The sequence below is a fragment of the Manis pentadactyla genome, chromosome 1, assembly GCF_030020395.1.
Source record: "Manis pentadactyla isolate mManPen7 chromosome 1, mManPen7.hap1, whole genome shotgun sequence".
NCBI lineage: Eukaryota > Metazoa > Chordata > Mammalia > Pholidota > Manidae > Manis > Manis pentadactyla.
This window is the reverse complement of record NC_080019.1, coordinates 12,321,976-12,339,310: the sequence shown is the minus strand read 5'-3', so window position 1 is coordinate 12,339,310 and position 17,335 is coordinate 12,321,976. Positions and strand designations below refer to the sequence as shown.

The 17,335-nt window shown below is 60.3% G+C and overlaps 1 protein-coding gene across 4 annotated transcripts; it reads left to right on the top strand.

Moving 5' to 3' along the window:
* Positions 1–1,253: 1,253 nt before the first annotated feature.
* PDLIM2 (PDZ and LIM domain 2) lies at positions 1,254–13,773 on the top strand. 4 transcript variants are annotated; one of them, XM_057488354.1, is made up of 10 exons: positions 1,254–1,272; positions 3,378–3,472; positions 4,178–4,329; positions 6,235–6,304; positions 6,425–6,579; positions 6,725–6,803; positions 10,246–10,331; positions 10,550–10,695; positions 12,144–12,261; positions 13,220–13,773. In XM_057488354.1, exons 2-10 carry the CDS (start codon positions 3,380–3,382, stop codon positions 13,392–13,394), a joined length of 1,074 nt encoding a protein of 357 aa, XP_057344337.1. In that variant the 5' UTR covers positions 1,254–1,272; positions 3,378–3,379; the 3' UTR covers positions 13,395–13,773. The 4 variants fall into 4 exon arrangements, with proteins under 4 accessions (XP_057344337.1, XP_057344293.1, XP_036744894.2 ...); XM_036888999.2 differs by lacking the exon at positions 1,254–1,272 and adding an exon at positions 1,402–1,666; XM_036889000.2 differs by lacking the exon at positions 1,254–1,272 and adding an exon at positions 1,929–2,062.
* Positions 13,774–17,335: the final 3,562 nt, after the last annotated feature.

Below are 17,335 nucleotides of genomic sequence, written 5' to 3'. Positions count from 1 at the left end.
GAGATGACCATTCTTCAGGGACCCGATGGGCTGCTCCTCTGCCCAAATCCAGTTCCTTTGCATTCCCTGATGCCCTTATAAAAGACAGCAGGCTTGAGACTTCCTTTCCCTGAAACCAAATCCACACCCTCATTGATGGGGCCCCGAAACTTCTGTAGCCAATCAACACGCACCAGGGCCCTGCTATGAGGGCCTGCCTGTACAACAACCGCCTCTGTGCCTCACCTGGCACGGGAAGGGAGGTGGAGGCAGGATCTGAGGCCTGAGGGTGAGGGGGACCTTTGGGGTCAGAGCCAGAAAGGACCTTAGCCATCTGGGGATGCTCATCCCTTTATGGAGGTGAGGTAAGGGACCTGCCCAGGGCCAAGGGCTCCTCAGAGCAGGACAGTATCCTTTGGGGTCCACGGGGTCATGCCTTGGGGTCAGCTGACTTTGTCATGAGTTTTGTGGAATGCACAACCCACAGCAGCAGAAATCCTGCAGATTAACCTGCAGATGTTTCTAGAGAGTATCCAAGGCAGGCAGGAACGCAGTGACGTGTAAGACGGAGTCCCTGTCACAAACCGGGGGGAGGGTGCAGGAAGGGAAATTAATCCAGTCATTCAAACAATCACTCAGCAAATATTTATTGAATGCCTACTGTGTGCCAGGCACTGTGCGAGGCTCTGGGAATGGAGCAGTGAACCAAACAAAAACCTCTTGCCCCCAGGAACCTGGGGCAGGCAGCTTTGTATGGCAGGGCCATGTGCGCTACAGGAAGGGAAGCTACGTCTGCATTAACCCCATTTTACAGATGGGGAAACAGGGTAGAGTAGCTGAGGGAATGGCCCAAGGTGGCACAGCAAGGGAGAGGCAGATCTAGCATGTGAGGCTAGGTCTGTGTGACCCCAAGGCTGTGCTGGCCCCACCTGCAGGTCCTGTTCCCCCAAGGGCTTCCAGTCTAGTTGGGGAGGTACAGCAGGTGTATCTGGCAAAGCAGCCACATCAGGAGGCACTGACTGCTTAGCGGGAGGGTGGCTAATGCACACTGAGGACAGAGGCTGTGGGAGGCTGGGAAGGGAGGCATGGGGGCTGGTCTGCCAGTGCAGGAAGGATGAGACACAGGGCATAGGTCAGTGGGAGGGGTGGCGAGGGCACGTCTGGCAGAGGCAGCTTGGAGAGAATGAGTCACACCTGAGCCAGGCAAGTTACAGCTGTGCCCACAGGTGTGCTCCCCCCCCACCAAAACAGATCAACCTGACAGTCAGTGCACAACGGACACCAGTGGGAGAGGCAAGAGCCGGCTCTGGTGGGCCCTGGGGAGGGGCGGTGGTGGGTTGCCGGGTGTAAGGCTCTAAGGGAACCATTTGCCAGATGGTTCTGAGCTGGCGCCTGGGGCCTCTCCTCGGCCGCCCTCCCATCATCCCTGGGGCTGGGCTCCAGTGGCTGGCAGAGGCCTGGGCCCCGGGCGGGCGAGGTCAGCGGAGGCTGGCCGGCCCCAGGCGGGGCAGCCCAGGGTGGGAAAGGCATCAGCCAGGGAGCGTGCCCGCTCGCCTAGACTCCCCTCACCCCTCTCGGGCTGGCCGGGCACCTCGGGCCGGGAGCCCGCCGCCCAGAGGCGCTGAGGGCCCAGGGGCGGCCCCGCGGGGCTCCGTGGGGCCCGGGGCCGCGCCAGCGCCGGAGCCGGGTGAGCGGGGGCGCGAGAGGCCGGCGGAGCCGCAGGGCGGCCGAGTGGGGCTGGAGCCGGTGCCCGGGACGCCCCGCAGCCCTCGGGGCCGTCGGAGGGCGGGCCCCTGGGAGGGACGCCGCCGTCCCCACGGGGCTCGGGGAGAGGCCCCTCCGCCCTGCGCGGGCGCCCGCCGGTGGCAGCGCCCGGCCGGGCCGCGCGAAGGAGGCGGCTTCCCGGGCAGGGGCGGCGGCGGGGGCGGCCCCGGGTCACATGGGCGGAGGCAGGTCCCGCCGCCCCGGGCGGGCTCTCCCCGGAGCCGGGCAGACGGCGGCGGCGGGAGCGGCGGCGGCTGCCCGCCCACCCTCCGTGCCCGGCGCTCGCTTCCCTCCCGGGCTCGGCCCCGCAGCCCGACAGGTGAGCGGGAGCCGGGTGAGCGCGCCCCCCTGAGCCCCTCGCGGCGGGGGCGCCCTGTCCGCCCGCAGCCTGGCCCCCGCGGGCTGCGCTTCCCCGGCGGGCGCCCCCGCCGGCCCGGCGCAGGCCCGCGCGGTACTTTGGCCTCGGAGCGCAGACGGAGCCAGCGCTGGGAGAGCCGGCGGACGGGCTGGGCGCCTCCCGCAGCCCCGGGCGCGGAGTCCGCCGGCCGGCTCAAAGGTCTGAGAACCCGAGGCGCCTCGGAGCCGCCAGCGCCGACCTGGGCAAGAGGGGAAGCCAGTGGCGGGGGGGGGGGGGAGGGCAGGCCGCCCCGCTGCCCGGACACCTCCTCCCCAGGCTCCTAAACGTGGGAAGTGGCTCTAGTGGCCTTGATTGATGGATCCGAGCAGTACTTGCGGTCTCCTGGCCTCCCAGGGGCAGCACCAGGGTGGGTGCTGGACAGGGTACGGGCCCAGCCTGGCACTGCGGCTTCCTGCCTGGGTTGGCTCCTGACTCCAGAACTAGAGGCTCAGGAAATGCTACAAGGGCCCCGTCTGCAAGGACACTTCCTTGCCCAGCGGAGGGGGCAGTGGACGGGAGGCCTGTGGCCTCACTAGGAGGCAGCATCAGTGAGCTGGCCCTGCCTGCCAGTGTCCATGGGTGGGTATGCCCAGCCTGGCAGGTGAGCCCATCCTCTGGCCGGGGCTGTTGCACAGGCAGCAGGCCCCTGGGGAAGGTGGGAACTGGGTTTTGCCTATGTGGATCCCATTGGTAGGGGCCTGGCAGGCAGCTAGGGGGTTCCTCTGAAGGTCCTGTCCTTTCCTCGGCCAGCCTGCACCCAGCCAACTACTTGAACAGTCTGTGGGGGCGCCACCCCCTTCCTTGCTGTCACTTCTGTTCCCAGAGTGCGGCCCTCCCCCAGAGTGCGGAGGAAGTACCTTGTGCTGTGGGTTTGGGGACAGGAAGCAAGCACTAGTGGGACTTAGCCTTGGTGGCGGCGGAGGGGGAGGGAGGAAATGCTGACATCTACCACCTGCCAGCCAGCCCCTGTGTGCACCCTGACAGCCTGCCGTCTGGGGGCCACTCTGCTGAAGCCAGGGAAGAGGGAACTCAGCGTCACGGCCTCCCTGGGTGGGGGGAAGTGAAACTGGGGGCTGAGGGAGGGCGTGAGTCACTTCCTCTACCCACCCCACTTAGCCCCAGCCTCTGGCTGCCTCCTAGACCTGTCACCCCTCTCTCCTCCCTCTGCCTTCCTCCTGTCATCTTGAAGCGCCCCTCATGGGGCTGGGGGCAGGCTCACGCTCTCTTCCCTCCCCAGGTATGGCTGTGACAGTGGATGTGTTGGGGCCTGCACCCTGGGGCTTCCGCATCACTGGGGGCAGGGATTTCCACACCCCCATTATGGTGACCAAGGTAAGCGCTCGTTCCAGGAGATAAGAAGGTGTCCCCCAAATTAGGGTCTCCCTGTCCAACCTGGTCCCCACAGACGCCTTTCTGTTTTTGTTCTGGAGCCAGAGGCCTGCTTCTGGGAGTGCTGGCTGGGACAGGGCCGGGGCCCTGCTGCCGTGGGAGTGTGGTGGCCACTTCAGCAGCAGGCTTCTGGGGAGCGAAAGGGAGCTTGGCCAAGTACAGGGCCTGCTCTTTCTTCCCTAGTCACCAGCCCCACACCTACTGGCAGCCATTTGGTTGCTTACTGGAACAGGAGCCCTGAGTTCTCGGTGGTGTCCCCTTGACCCAGGCCCAGGGCCAAGGAGCGTTTGCATGGAGGGCCAGTGTGCAGGGCATCCCACGCATGGTGCAGTTTGCACGGGCAGGGATCTTTGTCCAAAAGTATTTCTAAGTATAGTTCCTGAGATTCTGCCATTACATGTTCTTTGGGAAGCCCTGTTAGAGTGCCAGTGCTGGGGTGGGGGAAGCTGGCTACCACCCCAGCTTGTGGGGGCAATTAGCTGATTAGTGGACACCACCAGGCAAGGAGAGAGCTGTTAAGGCGGATGCAGGCCAGCCTGTGTGTTTCTTGGGCAGCACAGAGGGAATGCCTCCCTGCTCCATCCCTGCCCGAGTGTCACCCCTGTCTGAGCAGGGGTACCTTAGACTACCACTCCTCATCCCCTATAGGTAACTGAGCGGGGCAAGGCCGAGGCTGCCGACCTCCGGCCTGGTGACATTATCATGGCCATCAACGGGGAGAGTGCAGAGGGCATGCTTCACGCCGAGGCCCAGAGCAAGATCCGCCAGAGCCCCTCACCCCTGCGGCTTCAGCTGGACCGGTAGGCCCTCCATCTGCTGGGCCTGCCAGCATTCTTCTCCCCTTGCCAGCCCCCTGCCCTCAGCCCCAACCTGCCCTCCCAGGGCCCTCTGGGCTCATGTGTGAGGCCATGGGCTCTGGGCCTGAAGCAAGGTGGGCTGGGGCATGCAGCCATGAGCAGGGCAGGTGGGCATCAACCACCTGGGTGCCCGGGTTTGACTGGTTCCCAAGAGTGCAGTAAGTGGGCTGAAGAGGGGAAAGGCATGCCTTAGGCTGGGTGTCCTAGGTCCCTGCCTCCAAGAAGGGATGGCCTGTGTTTGGATCCTGGGGTATGGGAGGAGTTTGGGGGCTCACTCCCCATCCCTCCACACTGCCTCTCTAGGCCCTGCTGGTGAAGGTGGATCCCCAGGCTCCAGGGGTATTCATCCTGGAGGCCTGGGTTGGGGGAACAGGTGGCTCCCTAGGGTGGGGCATCACAGTGAGTCACAGGGCAGGAATGCTGGGAGATCCCCCAGCCTGGAGAGTCCTTGGGCGGGCCTTGAACTTGAGTCAGGTACCTTCTGCCTCTCCCCACCGCCCCCCACCAACTGGCTCTCTCTGGGCCCTGGCCCCACGCCCTCTCCTTGCCCCACAGCATTGCAGAGGCTTAGGTGGGCCCAGCCCCTGTAGTGACTCCTTCGTGACACTGGCTCATGAGTGTTTGCAGAAGTGGGACCCTGAGTAGGAGGTGGAGCGTCCCTCATGGCATCTGGGAAGAGGACCAAGATCTACAAGAGGCAGCAGAGTGGGGTGGGGGAGAGGCAGGGAGCTGCTGACACAGTCATTTCCTCTTAGGTCCCTCTTGCAGGGACCCGGCAGCATCAGGGAGGTGGGCTGAGCGCCCCCAAGGCCTCCTGCCCCAAGGGTCCCTCAGTCTCCTTTCTTATGCCCAGCCACCTCCTAACCCCTCACCACCCCCAGGAGACCTCTCAGGCACTCAGAAGCCCGGTGGCAGGAGGCAGTGCCCTGGGCTGGAGCCGGAGCCCAAGCTCCCCTCACTCGCCATGCCCCCTGAGGGGAGGCTGAGGCTCCTGCTGACCTTTCTAGAAGTGGCCAGACACCTTGGAAGGGTGTGGTGGGAGAGGGCCTGGCAGGCACTTTCCTCACTCCCAGAGAGCTCCCTGCCCTCCGTGGCTGCCTGTTCAAACTCTAGCCAGGCTCCCCTGGAAGGGGCTTTGGGGGAGGTTTCCTGGGGAGCTGGGGTGGGGAACCCCTCTGGAAGACTGCTCTGGTGACTGGCAGGGGAGCTGGACCTGCTCTCCAGGCCCTGTAGCTGCCTGCCTGGTGGGGCTTTATGGGGGGCAGCCTTCAGAAGGGACCATGGCTGACCTCTTGAAGGTATTCCAGGCCTCAGTGGCATAGCTGGTAGGGGACAACCTCTGGCTGGCGAGAGTGGGGAGCTGGTCCAGCCGTTGGTAGGCTTTAGGACTTGGGGAACTCACTTCCCCTCTCTGGGCTTCAGTTTCTGTGTGGGTGAAAATAATTATAAGAAATCAACAATCTCCCCCAAACCCGATCTATGAACTGATGCTGACCAGTGACAAAGTCTAGATGAAATGCCAAAAAGAAAGAAAGATAAAAGGTGGGCGGGGGTAATGTGAAGATTTTTTTAAATGAAATTGAATTTATGAAACTTTTTGCTGAAATTATGTCCTTTCTACTTTTTGATGCTAAGCTGTCCTTTCTTTTAAGAAGTGATAGTGGTTGTTGATGATAGTTGTTTGTTTTGATTTTGGCAATGTTAAAAGTTGACAACCTATGTCCCATTGTTTTGGACATTTCTGGTCCTGAGACTCCAGTGTGGGAACAGCTGAAATCTACAGTCCCTACCAGCTTAGCAGGGGTCCCAGGACCCCACAACACTCACCTTTCTCTGTCCTTTCCTCAGCTCTCAGGCTGCCTCTCCCGCTCAGACCAACGGGGAAAGCTCTGTGGATGTGCTGGCCACTCGCTTCCAGGTAGGATGGTGCCTTCCAGGGGAGCCCCAGCACCCTGCCGTGAGGGGGAGGCCACAGGGCAGGGCAGGGCAGGGCCTGTGGGGGCTGGGCCGCCCCTCCTGCTGGCCCCTCTCTCCACAGGGCTCTGTGAGGACGCACACTGACAGCCAGTCCTCCCTCCGTTCCTCCTGCTCCAGCCCAGCCTCCCTGAGCCCCCAGCCAGGCAGCCCCTTCCCCACCCTGCCCCCCACCAGCCCACCTGCTCTCGCCGCTGGAGAGGTGGTGGTCAGCCGCAGGTGAGCACGGGGGTGGGCATCCTGGCTACCAGGGCTAGCCCAGGTCTCTCAGTAGCTGGGTTTCAGGGACCCTGCGGTTACCCTCTGTTTCCCTGGGGCAGGCTAGGTGGGTTCCCTAGCACACCGTTTGTTTCTCACATTTCAGTTTCCAGAGCCTGGCACACTCCCCGGGACCCGCTGGCACTGACCGCCTGTCCCCCCGGGGCCAGCCCAGAAGCCGACAGGTGAGGATACCTGGGCGAAGGAGAGTGCTGTGGGGGTTGGGCCCACCTGGGCAGCCAGTGCCCCCACCTCCTGGCAACAGATGTGCTCCACGCAACCCCATTTCTGTGCCCTGGCCCTGCCGGCCAGTCCCAGGTGGCCCCGCGCCTCTGCGCTCCTCCTCCCTGGCTCCCCCTCCCGCAGCCTTCCTCCCTTCCGGGAGTGACCCTCTTGGGCTGCGGCTCAAATAGTTTCGCTGCTGTTGTTGGGATGATTCCCTTTGGCTCTGGCTGCCTCTCTGGAACACACTCCTCCCCATGCCCACCCCCTACTGCCAACACCCCCACCCCTGCTTCTTCCTTCTCTGACTCAGCCAGAGAACTGCTAGCAGGACTGCGGTTCTGCCTCAAGCTGGCCCCGGCTCATTCTCTGTCTGCCCCCCAGCCTGCCGCCACCCAGGTCCCACAGTCCGCTCGTGACAGCCGCTCAACCCCAGGGCTATTTCCCCTCTAAAGGGCAGAGGTGTGACCAGGACTGTTGGTCACAGCTGCCAGGGGCTGAGCCAGGGAGGGGGGGTGCGTGTCCAGCCATTGGGGTGAAAGGGATGAGGCCCAGCTGCTGGAATCCTACCTCTGGTTGAGTGTGCATTCCAGAAAGCAGAGCCTTCTGAGGTGGCTGGGGAGGGTCCTAGACTTGGGGGGCTCTGCAGAAGGAAGCAGTGGGGTCCTCTGGAGCTGCACAGCAGGGACTCTCTGGTGATCTGCTTGGGCCTGCCCAGTGACCCACTGACAGTGCAGGCATAGAGATGCCTTTGATGAGATCCCTGTCTCTAAAGAATTTAAAACGTAGTTGTGGAGATAAGACAAACATGCAAAACAGCTTTGGAACAATTAAGCACTAAGCAGTGTGGTCTTAATTATAAAAGCAGGAGGCGTTCTGGGAGGGGAGAGATGAGTGTGGGCCGGGTGGCCTGAGAAGGCTTTGTCAGGAATTTTGCTGGCGTCTGGCTGGGTAGGGTTTAGGCTGGAGAACGAGGAGCTGGGGAGATGGGAAGGCCGTGGGACAAGCACGGCCTGGCGTTTGGGCTGGGCCATCCCTGGGGGAGCTCAGACCAGCCTGGAATGAGCATGGCCTTGGGCATGGCTGGAGAGGGCCTGGCCACCCTGGCCTCCTTCCTCACGGTGTCCTGATCCTGGGCAAAGGGGAGACATGGGTGGTACGGAAGCAGCTCTCAAACCAGTAGCAGCACCTTGGAACTTGATGGGAATGCAAATTCTTAGGCCCCAGCCTAGACCTATGGAATCAGACACAGGAGTGAGGGGGTGGGGTGGGGTGAGGGGCACCAATCTCTGTCTTAAGGAGCCCCGAGGGATGATGCGTACAGGAAGCAGACACCCCTCCCATGTAGTCTAAAGAGGAGCCCTGGCCTGGGTGGCAGGGGGCCTTGGTTAGTCCCACCTCTGCTGTGTGACCCCGGACGACTCTCCTTCCCCTCTCTGTGCCTCCGAGTCAGGCCTGGTGCTGTTTGGTCCTCTCTTTGGCCCCGAGGCTGCTGGTCATTCCTTCAATATGTTTTTGTGGAGCAGCTGCTTTGGTCAGGCACCCGTCTAGGCTCTGGGGACACACTGGTGGAAAAAACGAGAGGGATTCCTAGCCCAACGAGGCTCGCATGCTGGAGTGTGCTGTGGGAGGCACAGGGGCCCAGAGCTCCTTGGGAGCACCGTGCACTTCAGCACCTTAAAGCCTCTGAGAAAGCCCGTGAGAAGGAAACACATTTATTTTTGTTAATTTCCTAAACGCGTTCAACTGCAGCACGTCTCCTGGCATGCCCCTACCCCTACCACCCACTCACCAACATCCCGTGTTCCCCAGAACGTATTTTGGGAGTATTGGCTACAGATGAACTCTTGAGGGGCAGACGTGCAGCTGTGCTGACTTGGACCTTCTGGGAGGGCAGGTGTCCCTGCTGACTGGGAGGGAGCCAGCAAAGGCAGAACTGCTCCAGGGAAGGGAGTTGGACTCCTCTCCACCAGGGCCTGGTGTCTGGCAGGAGGAAGGTGGCAGAGGCGACCATAGACGAGGTGCCCCCATCCCAGTCTGCTGTGGCCATGACCTTGATGCTGACCCCTGAGACAGCGGGTACTATGCTGAGCCCAAGGTGCAGGATACCACCAGCCCTAAGGTGCTCTTCTGGAGGCTAGAAATTGCCCAGTCCGGGTAGACATATGCCTTGGTAAGCAGAAGAAATGAACATAGCACTTCTCCGACTGGTTGCATGACTAGGCTCGAGAAGGGAGCCCGGGCTGGATTTCCACCCCCCATCCCTGCTGGCCGGTGCCCCTGCCTGGGGCCCATGCTGGCATGTCTAGGACAGGAGGATGGCACATCGTTCATGAGTAACTGGTGCTGGCCATCCTTCCTGAGGAAACTGTCTGCTTGCCTCTGACCCAATGGGAGGTTTGGACTGGCCGCTTTGCCTGCTGACCCTCCATCTCCTTACCAGTGGAGTGTTTTCCCAAAGGAGCTCAAGAGCAGAGGTGTGCAGACTGGTGGGCTGGGCTGGCAGGGAGCGTCTGGGCTGCCTCCTCATGACTCTCGATTTCATGCCGTTTTCTCATTTGACCCCATAACTTGTCCCTGACTTTGAATTTTAAAATCGAGGGAGTTTGGATTTCTAGGAACATGTGTCCTCAAGCCAGGTGCCAGGCTGGTTCTCACCTTCCACTGGGGATGGCAAGAGGGGGGGGGAGGCTACAGAGGTGCAGGCCAGCAAGCAAGGTGGTGGGGCAGTTGATGGCAAGGTTGCCAGCCGTGAGCAAGTATAAGAACTTAGGACAGAGGCCACACACTGGGGACGCGGCTCTGCTGCTGGGGTGTGGGTCCAGAACAGGCCTGGCTCCGAGGCTCAGGGAGTGGCTCGGGCGGGCCAGTCAGCCCAGACCCCGGCCCGCTTAGGGGGGACCAGTGCGTGCGGGAGAGGTCCTCGTGCAGCCCAACCCTGACTCCGAAGGGGATCTCGGCTCCTTCATGTCTCCTTTTCCTCAGCGCGAAAGGGTCAGCTTACTCCCAGTCTGCTTGTGCTGTCAGGACTGAGCCAGGCGCCGGGCGCAACGTCTTCGCACAAGCACGTAATGCGCGGTGGCAGGAACGTGCGCGGCGTCCACGCCTGGCTCCGCATCTGCTCTTCCTTCTGCCCCTCGTGCAGTCCCTCGGCAGATCCCTCACTCCTCTCTGGCTGAGGGCTCGCCTCCCTCCCCTCCCCTCCTGGGGCTCAGCAGGGTACCAGGCTCTGCCTGGGAGGGTAGGGGTGGGGTGGTGGCCCCTTGCAGGGGGCCCGCGAGTCAGCGAGGGCCGGGAGCCATCTGGTGTTGGGCCTGGGGAACAGCCGGGCTTGGCCGCCCAGATGGGCGTCTGGCCGAGGGCTCCAGCCGCTGACTCCTCCCCTGGTGCCTCTCTGTCCCGCAGGCCAGCCTCAGCCGTGCTGGCGACTCCCCTGTGCTAGTGCTGCCCCCGCCTTCCCTGGGCACGCGCTCCTCCAGCCCCAGGCTCAGGTACCGGAGGCCGCTGGAGTGGGGGTGGGGTCTTGGAGGGCCCGGAGGGGCAGGAGTCGGAGGGGACCCTCGGTGTGGGGCGCGGGCACGCCCTGCCTCTCCCAGCGCAGTGAGCTTTCCTCCGGAACCCCCACGCCCGCCACCCTTTCCTTGCCCTCCTGCCTGTCCCAGCCCCCGGGGAGGGGAATCTCACTCCTGGCTGCCTCCTGCCCCTGCAGTGTGGGCTCAGAAGGGGGAAGCCACTTCCTGGAAGAGGACTCAGAAGCCTTCAAGATGCTGCAGGAAAATCGTGAGGGGCGGGGGGTCCCCCGGCAGTCCAGCTCCTTTCGGCTCTTGCAGGAAGCCCTGGAGGCTGAGGAGAGAGGTGAGACGGGGCCTTGGGTAGGGGAAGGGGGTTCCCCCAGGCCCCTGGACGTAGTAAAGTCATATTCTGTCACCACTCAACACGGGAGCAGGCGCTGAGGGGAATGGAGTGGTGGAGGACGCAGGCCGGGAGGGGTCGCTGGGGCAGCCCAGAGCACGGGCTGCGGTGAGGAGGGTGCCGAGGGAACAGTAAGGCCAGTGGTGGGGCCCCGGGGCTGGGTCTCCAGGGAACCCTTCATAGGGGATTTGTTCCTGAAGAAAGATGAAGACTTTCACAAATGGCCTTGAGGTGGTGGCAGGGAGCACTGCGGAGTGTGGGGCTGGCAGTGGAGGGCTTTTGGGTGCAGGAGCGATAACAGTGGGGCCTGGGAGCCTGGAGGTGAGCCCCCTGCCATGCAGCCTGGTGGGCTGGGCTGAGTGCTGTGTTCTCAGAGGGCCGGGTCAATGATGTCAGGCAGTGCATAGACGCTAGAGCGAGCAATACAGACACAGGCTCTGCCAGCTGTTCATTCAACAAACATGTACTGTGCTCACCTGATGGGCCAGATGTGTGCAGGGTGTGGAGACGCAAGGTGGTCAGAACCCGCGTCTAACCCGCGTCTGCCCTTGGGGAACTGTTTACTGGGGCAGACAGGCCGGCCCCACCCCAAGCGGGCAGATGGTACTGCAGGAGTTCGTGTGTGTGCGTTAGGGGACTTGCCCCTAGTCCAGGGGAGAGGTGAGGGCCTGGCCTGGGCAGGGAAGGACAGGATGGGATAGTATTTGACAGAATCACCAGCACCTGGTGATTGGGTCCAACTCTGATGTTTAGCTCCTGGGGGTTCACAGTGGTAAGCGGGACAGGGTGAGAAGGTTTAGAGCAAATCTTGTCCTTCATAACCCTGAGGCCCTGGCAGGCCCTGTGGGAGGGAACTGGGAGAGTGACGGGCAAGGGGACACAGAGGGATGGTGACCTCACTACTGGAGTCTGGTGTCCTCGGCTGCGAACAGGGACCTACCTGCTCAGGAACTTCTGCACTTCATCTTAGCGTTGATGCAAGGCTCAGATTCAATAATGCACATAAAAACCCTTTGAAAACTGTACAAAGGCATTGTGGTGCTGTTATTATCTATCATTACCATCTGTTAATATATCATGACTGCATCGCCAGAGAGGGAACACCTGCTTGGCCCGGCTTGGCGCACCGAGCCTGGACCCTGCTCTGCCCACCTTAGCTTGGGCTAGCTCGGCCTCCCGGGTGCTCCCTGCACTTGACCAGCTTCAGCCCAGGAGCTGGCATGAACACTTCCTCCCCCCATCGCCCCCAGTGTTACTTTAGGGTCCGTTGTAAGTGCTCCCTTTATGAGTCTCCTTGAAGCTGTGTTGGGGGAGGTGGAGGGTGAATAAGGAATACAGCACGGGTGCTGCTGCCTGGGAGGTGCTCTCATGTGTCTGTCCCCACCATCCAGGTGGCGCTCCTGCCTTTCTACCCAGCTCACTGAGCCCCCAGTCCTCCCTGCCTGCCCCCAGGGCCCTGGCCACGCCAGCCAAGCTGCACACGTGTGAGAAGTGCAGCACCAGCATTGTGTGAGTGTTAGTGCCCCAGCAGGGTGGGGGGCAGGACCACCGGGGCCTGCGCAGTGCAGCCAGCTGGGCCCCTGGAGGGAGTGTTGCCGCAGGGGACGCGTGATAGGCTGTGTGGGTTAGTCTGAGCCTTTTTGGAATGCCTGCTCCAGCTGCTTCCTGCCGCAGCTCCTCCCCCCAGAGGAGGAAGACATGCTTTTGATTTCTCTCCAATTATCTCAGAGCCTCTGGGGCTCTGCCTCTACATGAGGTGCCTCCTCCTGGGAAATCTTGCTCTTACCCGTCGCTCACCCCCTTTGGAAGAGGGTGAATTTTCCAGAGGTAGGTTCATTTATCTTGGTGGTATTATAATGCGGCCACATTCTCTGGAAAATTGCTGAAAGAACCTCCTCGCCCCATGCATTTCTTCCGTGCACAGCGTTGAAGGTCAGAGGACCCACTCTAGGCAAGTCCCTTAGCCTCGGTGGGCTTTAGGGTTTCACCTGCAGAGGGGGACATTGTCTACCCTGCAGACCCAAGCGAAGTGTGTGGTTCTCAGAGAGCAACAGCAGAGCCTGAGGCTTGCTGGGCTGTACCTGCGGAGTTCTTTCTTCAGGAGGTCCCCGGCCCTAGACCTCAGCGTTGCCAGCTTGCCCCCAGGTGATCTGAAGCTGCTGGTCCTGGCACCTGGGACCACGCCTTGAGAACCACTGCTCCATTACAGCCCAAAAGAGGCAGGATGGGGTTTATCTGCCTTTGGGTGTAGGAGGAATGACTTTCTATTTTTTTTTTTTATTAGGGCCCCTGGGGGTGAGGGATGTTGAGGGACATTCCTACGGGCAGGCTTGTGGGGGTCAAGGGTCTGAGAAGATCTGCGCTCCCCCCAGGTCCTCAGGGCCTGACTCTGGGTCTGGGAATGGGAATGGCAGCGTGTTCCCACCCCTGCTAATGGCTCTCGGCTCTGCCCTCTCCCTCCGCACAGGAACCAGGCAGTCCGCATCCAGGAGGGCCGGTACCGCCACCCTGGCTGCTACACCTGCTCGGACTGTGGCCTGAACCTGAAGATGCGCGGCCATTTCTGGGTCGGGGATGAGCTGTACTGCGAGAAGCATGCCCGCCAGCGCTACTCTGCGCCTGCCCTCGGCTCCCAGGCCTGAGCGCCACCGCATCCTCACCCCCGCCCCGGACTCCAGCCGCTCACACCAGGCCAGGGCCAATATGAGTTGGCATGGAAGGCGATGGTGGATGGAGGCCAGCGGCTGGGAATGGTTATAGGCTGTGGGGAGGACAGCCTCCTCCTCCCAGGCCTCTGCTGGCCCCTCTAGCTTCCCCTGCAGGACAGGCTCTTCAGGTGTCTCACCGATTGGACACCTCTGTGCTGCAGGGGTTAAGGAGGTTGGGGCAGAAGAGACAAGCATGCAGAAGAGGGGTGGGCCAGAGGCCGAAGGTCCTCACTGTGTAAAGTTTTCTACACGTGAGCTTTCTCTCTCTGTATATATATATATGTATGTGGACAAAATAAAGTAGATGCCCCTCTTTCGTTCCCTGCTTGGCTCCTAGGGGTTAGCATCTCTCCCCTGGTGGAGAGTATTTACATAATTTTCTCCTCTTATTTCCCCCCTCCCTCAGGGCCCAGCCCTACCAGGTGCTGTGCCACGTACCACCTACACTGACCAGGCTGGTGTCTTGTGGTCTAGGGTGGTGCTCTTACTGGGTGCTTTTGTAGAGATGTTGTTTTACTGCAATGAACCGGGTACTTCTGAGGTTCCTGGGAGCCTGGAGAGGGGGGAGGAATGCCAGAAGGCAGGCAGCAGAGACAGAGGCAGGCCTGGGACCTTACGCCCAGGCCATCTCTGCATGGCAGTCTCCTGCTCAGGCTTGGCTGCTTGCCACTCTGTGCTTGGTGTGGGTGCTGCCTGCCCTGCTGACTTCCCCAGAGGAGCGGGCAGGCAGGGGGCCAACATCTAGAGGACCGCCTGCACTCATCTGAGGCTGTCTGCACCCTTTTGAGAAAGATAATCACCAGAAGTAGCCATGGACAGGGCTGCAGGTTAGTCTTACTAAGGACAAGCTGGCAGAGCCCCTACCCTGAAGGGACCCTACCCACCAAGAGCCTGCCTCCACGCTGAGGTTGGTCTGCCTGCTGGGGCTCTGGGAGATCCTGCTGGCTTCAAGGTGGTTGATTTGAAAAAAAAAAAAAACAAAAAAACATGGCCAGTGCAAGGCGGGTCTGCCCTGGGTATACTCGAGTCGAGGCTGGGAGGTTGTGGTGGTCCCCTAACAAACTTTGGCCTGATCCCCACTGCACCCTCCACCCCCACAATCCCAGAGGACATTTAAGTAAGGTGCATGGGTACTGCTGGGGGCTCCAGACCCATCCTGCCCCCAAATCAGCTTGAGGAATGGGTGGCAGGCTCAGCTCTATTTTCTCAGAAAAGATCAAAGCTGGGCTTGAGAGTGCTTTGTGCTGTTTTTTTTTTGAAAGGAATCTTGATGGAGACTGTTGCCTCCTCAGGCACCTGTTGATATAATTTAAACCTTGATATAATTGTCTCACCTTTTGCCTGGATGGTTGCCTTTATTTTCATAGAAAAGATCAAAGCTTTCTGTGCATCAGGCTTTCTTCATGAGACCAGAACTGGTCCAAATGGGATCTCCTCCCCGGCGCCACCTAGTGTCAGGTATCGCTCATGGTAGCAGAGAATGCTCACAAAAGGGACATCGCCCTTCTAAAAACTGGTTCTGGCACAGGGGGAACACAGAGAGATACAGCATTTTGCTTGCTTTTCTGAAGCTAATTGTCACGTGGCACTGATTGAGCCAGCACGAACAAACTAATGCTTGTGGTAATGAGCGCTAAGACCTAATGTGGAACACAGGAGTGCCCTGTGAGGTCAGAACAGGGACAATTTATGTGAAAAGATGAACAGGACTTGACAGGTGCAGGAGAGAAAAGCTGAGTAATGGGTAGTGAGTGCAAGAGGATTGCTCAGTTTAGGGCAGTGGCTGAAAGGGATACCAAGATAAGACTGGAGAGGGGATATAGGAGCCTTGCATGCCAGGAGAAACGGTTTGAAGTTCACCTTGAGGCTCTGGGCTCTCTGAAAATTTGAAGCACCTAAGTGACAGGTTGGAAAAAGTTGGAAAAGGTGGGTTGGAACAGTAACATGGTCTGATTCTCCGCCTGTAACAAACCATGCTGGGCCAGTGGCGTCCTAAGGCATGGAAGAGAGCAAATAGGAAGCAGGGACGCTTGGGGAATCGGGATGCCAATGAGTTGCTGACCACCTTTCCACGGCTGCACAGTACAAGCTAAATCCACATCTTCAGCTGTGGCAGCCTGCTGTCCTCCCAGGGGCCTAGAGGGTTTCAGTTCCAGAGCGCTCTGCTGCCATACAGCTAACCTGAGCTTGCGAACGTACTTCCTTGGGAGATGGAGCTGTTAGCCAAACCCATCAGTCAGCAGAGAAGGTTGGAGACAGCCTCTGACTTATCCCTGCCCTTAACCCCACAACAAGGCAGCTGGGAGCACCCACCCTGTGTGACCCAGACACAGCGGGGGTGGGGGGTGCCCGATTACACCGTTGCAATCTGTCCAGGGTAGTGCCCTCTTTATTTTTTCCTGAATTTGGGTGAATAAGTTCAGAAATGATTATAGATTTGAGTTAGATGAGGCCCAGGAGAGCATCTAACACAGCTCCCTTCATTTAGGCATGAGAAAGTGGCTTCCCCAAAGTTCCACAGCTAGATAATTCTATGGTGCAAGGGATGGCTAAGTGCAGTAGCTCCTATCCTCATGATTCCGAGGTGGGTCCTGTTGTCATCTTTGTTCTACAGACGAAGAAACTGAGGACATGGAGATGTTAGTGGCCCAGGGAGAAGTTAGCTGGTAATGGGAGGGGGCTGGGGATGGAAACTGGTTCCTGATTGGCCCTGGGGTGCTCTTGCCCCTCCATCACCAGCCTTCCAGGCCGTAAGGGAGGTCACCATGGCTCCCAGCCATCTCTAGTCTGGCGGGAGCTGCCCCCAGGTTCTTGGCTTTGCCCTTCCTCCCACAGAGCCAGCTCAGGGCTGTGCTTGCAGGAAATGTGCTTCCTGAAGCTGGCACTTCCGTAAGAGGTTAAGGGGCCTCCGGGCATCCCTGGTCTCAGCTTGAAGGATGGCTCTGCTTGGCTACCATGTGCCTTGGGAACTCAAGATAGTTGCTTGCCCCCCTGGTGGGTGGGTGGGGGGTGGCTGTCCTTCCCTTTCATTCTTTCAAGCATCACTCAAGGGGCAGGGATCTCCTCTGATAGTAGGCCTGGTGCAGGAGAGACCACCAAGCTGGTCATGTGGGGCCATAGAGCCCTCTGCTGTGGGAAGGCCTGACCTAGGTCTGGGCAAGGGGCTGCCACAGTCACGGCAGCAGAAGGCAGATAGGAGGCAAATGTGTGGTCCGCCATGAGGGGGCCTCCAGCGTATCTGCATGGGAGGGCACCGCCTGGAGAGGTGTGTCGGGGGTGTTTTTTTGAGCCCACACAAAGCCTGGTGCTGAGACACCACATTCCTGTTGACCCAGCTTCCTGTTCCAGATGCATTCCTGCCCAGAGTCACCAGGGAGACTGTTTGGAATCTGGCCCCACATTCTCCAAATTCAGGGCGAGATCTGGCAGAGGTTCCCTCCCTTCACCTCCCCACCCTCTCACTTTGGAGGGAGGAAGTCACATGACGGGCCAGGCCTAGCAGGGAGTTTGGGGTGAGGTCTGGCACTGCCCAGGGGGTTTGGTTCCACACTTCCTGTGGACTTGCATAAAGCAATTCCTGCCAGGCCCAACTGTCTGTTTCCCTCTGTACATCTGGGAAGGAGGAATGGGGGGAGGCGCCGTCCAGGACAGGGCGGGGAGGCGGGTAGCCTGGAGGACCCGGTAGGCGGGAAGGGCCCGGCTCTACAGTCAAGGTGGTAAGAGACGGCCGGGGATTCCGGCTAGTGGCTCTCTTTCCCTTCTGGCTTGGCCGTGCGCCCATTTCCCTACCTCACAAAGTTATTATCTCGGAGTATGTGGCTACGATGGCGGCTGCTGTGGGGGGTGTGAGGAAGGGGAGGAAGGAGTGAGGAGCA